This window comes from Chiloscyllium plagiosum, chromosome 33 (assembly GCF_004010195.1).
Source record: "Chiloscyllium plagiosum isolate BGI_BamShark_2017 chromosome 33, ASM401019v2, whole genome shotgun sequence".
In the NCBI taxonomy this organism is placed as follows: Eukaryota; Metazoa; Chordata; class Chondrichthyes; order Orectolobiformes; family Hemiscylliidae; genus Chiloscyllium; species Chiloscyllium plagiosum.
Genome location: NC_057742.1, coordinates 16924775 through 16928626, shown reverse-complemented (window position 1 = coordinate 16928626; position 3852 = coordinate 16924775). Strand labels below are relative to the sequence as shown.

The 3852-nt window shown below is 38.1% G+C and overlaps 1 protein-coding gene across 1 annotated transcript in view; it reads right to left on the bottom strand.

The window, feature by feature from the left end:
* Positions 1–1619: 1619 nt before the first annotated feature.
* LOC122539893 overlaps positions 1620–3852 on the bottom strand; it is a 63884-nt gene continuing 61651 nt past the window's right edge. The window contains exons 10-11 of the mRNA XM_043675045.1: positions 2202–2313; positions 1620–1798 (exon numbers count right to left, since the gene is read on the bottom strand). Coding sequence (XP_043530980.1) covers positions 1742–1798; positions 2202–2313 — 169 coding nt within the window. The 3' untranslated portion in view covers positions 1620–1741. The remainder of the gene's footprint in view (positions 1799–2201; positions 2314–3852) is intronic.

The window sequence follows — 3852 nt, the reverse complement described above, 5'->3', positions numbered from 1 at the left end:
TGTGAAAGTCATAGAGTCCTTGGGTCATACAGCAGGGAAACAGACATGTCAGTGACTGACCAGACATCCCAATCTGACCTAGTCCCCTAGGCCCATATCCCTTCATATTCATACACCCATCCTTTTAAATGTTGTATTTGTACCTACCATCACCTCTGGCAGCTTATTCCATACACTCAACATCCTCTGCATCCCTGCCCTTCAGGTCCTTTTTAAATCTTTCCCCTCTCACCTTAAACCTATATCCTCTAGTTTGGGACTCCACTACTCTAGGAAAAGGACCTTGGCTACTTACCCAATCCATGACCCTCTTTAAGGTCACCCTTCCAATGCTTCAGGGAAAAAAGTCCTAAATTAATCAGCCACTCCCTGCAACCATATAGTTCTGGCAACATCCATCTAAATCTTTTCTGCACACTCTCAAGTTTAACTACATCCTTCCTTTAAAAAGGGGACTAGAATTGCACACAGTATTCTAAAAGTGGCCTCACCAATGTTCTGTACAGCTGCAACATAATGTCCCAACTCATATACATGATGTTCTGACCAATGAAGGCAAGATTTCCAAATGCGTTTTTCACCTGTCTACCTGCGACTCCACTTTCAAGGAACTATGCACCTGCAATGCTAGGTCTCTGTGGTCGGTAACACTCTGCAGGGCCCTACATTTAACTGCATAGGTCCTACCCTGGTTTGCTTTACCAAAAAGCAATATTTTACATTTATCTAAGATAAACTCTATCTGACTATCTTCGGCCCATTGGCCCATTCTTCACTATCTACTGCACCACCTATTTTGGTGCAATCTGCAAGTTTACATGTATCCTATATTCACATCCAAATCATTTATATAAATTACAAAAAGCAGTGGACCCAGCATTGACTCTTGTCACACACCGCTGGTTACAGGCCTCCAGTCTGAAAAGCAACCCTCTACCACCACCGTCTGTCTCCAACAGTCAAGCCAATTTTGTATCCAATTGGCTAGTTTCCCTTGATCCTATGTGATCTAACTTTACTAACCTTGCGGAACTTGGTTGAACACTTTGAAGTCCATGTAGATAACATCTACTGTTCTGTTTTCATCAATCTTCTTTGTCTTCAAAAAACTGAATCTAGTTAGTGAGACACGATTTCCCATGCACAAAGCTATGATGACTATCCCTAATCAGTGCTTGCCTTTCCAAATGCATGTAAATTCTGCCCCTTAAAATTTCCTCTAACAACTTACCCATCATTGACTTAAGAATAAACGTTTTAAACATGACCACCGCCTTTGGCCATTCACCATCAATGCTTGTGTCAATTATTCTCTCCTGTTTTTCCATTTATCATTTGTTCATCCTCCCTGCTTCCCCTCACCACTTACAGTTGAGAAAAATTTACCACATTTCTAACTTTCCATGGACCTGTAGTGTTAAGTGTTTCATTTCCAAAAGTGCTGCTCGACCTGGGTATTTTCCACAGTTTCTGTTTGTATTTCAAATTTCCAGTAGCTATGGCATTTGCTTGTGTCCAACTGTATTTGAATTGAATTTCAGGTGAAGGGAGTGGAAAAGGAACATTAGTTTAACCAAAGATGACTTAATCATGTCAGTGAACAGTTTTATTAACTGCAGTTTATTTACCCCATAAAGAAACAGAGTACAATGATCAACACAGAATATCAATAAAGCACTCAAATAGCAGCTGTCACTGAACTGTCACTCCAGCTTCTTATCAAATCCTTAATGGTGATCTTTCAGTTCTCATTTTTCTTATTGTTTGAGGAAACAGGAGGAAGCTTTTGGTTTATATCCTGTAAAAGAACGTTTGACTTGATTAATTTAAAAAAAACCTAGATCTGAGAATAACACATTGTAGATGGCATTAGATAAGAACCACAATTGTAAAGTATCTATGGCACTTCCATTTGTGCTTCAAACTATTATTTTGTTCCCCTTCAGTTAAAAAAAAATACTTTGATCTTTTCTGTTGTTCTTGCTCCTGACTCAAACGGTTACAAAATGCACACATTTGGAAAAGACAAGATAAGCTGATGCACTGACGACACAGAAACCATAGCCTCACAAACCAATAGTCAAACAATTGAATGGCATTAGATAGAAAAGCAATTACACCTACTTACTAGCTTCATTTAAAGAGAGGAAAAATTAAAACAAATAGACCACATGCAATAAATGTTGAGAAGTGGATCCTACCTTCCATTTATCATTCTGGTCACTTGTGCTATATTTCTGTCTCTTCTGTTTCATTCCACCTTTGTCTTTGGGAATGCTAGGAAGCCCTGTTGATCGGTGACTCGCTCCATAACTAAAGGAAATGAGTTTTGTAGTTAAATAACACAACTCAGTGAGACCAGGGGTATGTAGTCTTGTTAGGTGCACTCTGTCGATCAACTTGCAGCGTTTAAAAAATGAAAATATTATACCGAAAATGTTTATGAATAATACTGTTGTTAATCATATAATGGGTAGTTTATGTTTTCTTAATATCTTATCTGTTGATAGTTTTAATGTACCAAGATACAACAAATAATTTTCAGTGATCTTAAAATTAGTTCACATTATGTGAACTAATATTTTAATATGTGAACATATTAAAATAGTCACTTTTCAAATATCCTAACTATGTGTCTGAGTATTCAATCTGATTAATAAATGGTATTACATCAATCAATATCACAATCAAAGAAACTTCTGAGTATGTGCTTTTGTTGTTAGAGGTCAGACACATAGTAATACTGTTAATATTCCCACCAAAGTGAATCAGATGCATATATTGTTACACATTAACGTGACTACCTCACAATTACCGTACTTGATAGCTTTGCAAAGTACAATGCTTGCGAATCCTGAATTATGTCACATAAATCAAAAACAATTCTGGTTTATCTATAGCCATTAGTAAAATCAAATCTCACTCAATTTTTAAAGTTCAATGTATTAATGAGTCATTTGAGGTGGGATTCTGAGTAATCCAAGATGGAGGATGGGAAACATTTCTGGCTGTAAGAGCTGCTCCTTTTTTTTGAGGTATTTTAGATGTTGGAGGCGATTTCCTGGAATTCCAGGAACAGCAATGACTGTTTTATATGTTGTTGCATTGTTTTGGAACTTTGGAGAAAAAAAGTCAAAACAACAGCAGTTTTAAAGGGAGAAGAACAGAGAAAGGAAGCACATGGTGAGGACAGTGCAGAAGAGAAAGAGAGAGATTTTTGAAGATAAGTCTCTGAATTAAACTTAAAATGTAAGCCATAGCTATTAATTTAACCTGGGGCAGTGTTTGCAGAGTAAAAAGACGGTGTTATTTTCTGGGTCTGTAGATTGTGAAGGAGCAAAAATGGCCTTTGCAGTGATATGTACTTCTTGTCAGATGTGGGAGTTTAAGGAGAGTTTAAGGGTTACTGCGGATGATATCTGCCATAAATGCTGTTGGATGCGAATCTTATCAGATCGAGTTGCTCGGTTGGAGAGACAGATAGAAGCGATGAGGAATTCGCAACAGCAACAGTATGTGATGGATGGCAGTTATAGGAAGGGGGAAAAGTCTCAAATACAGTCACATAGATGGGTTAACTCTAGGAAGGGTGAGAGAGGTTGGCATCCAGGGTAGGAGTCTTTTGTGGATATACCCATTTCAAACAGAAATTCTTTTTTGAAAATGTAGGGGGTGATGGAAACTCAGGGGAATGTAGCACGAACAGCCAAGTTTCTGGTATTGAGACTGGCTCTAATGCAACGAGGGGTACGTCGGTTTCCAAGAGATCAATTGTGTTAGGGGATTCTGTAGTCCGAGGTACAGACAGATGTTTCTGTGGCCAGCAGAGAAAAAGCAGAATGGTGTGTTGTT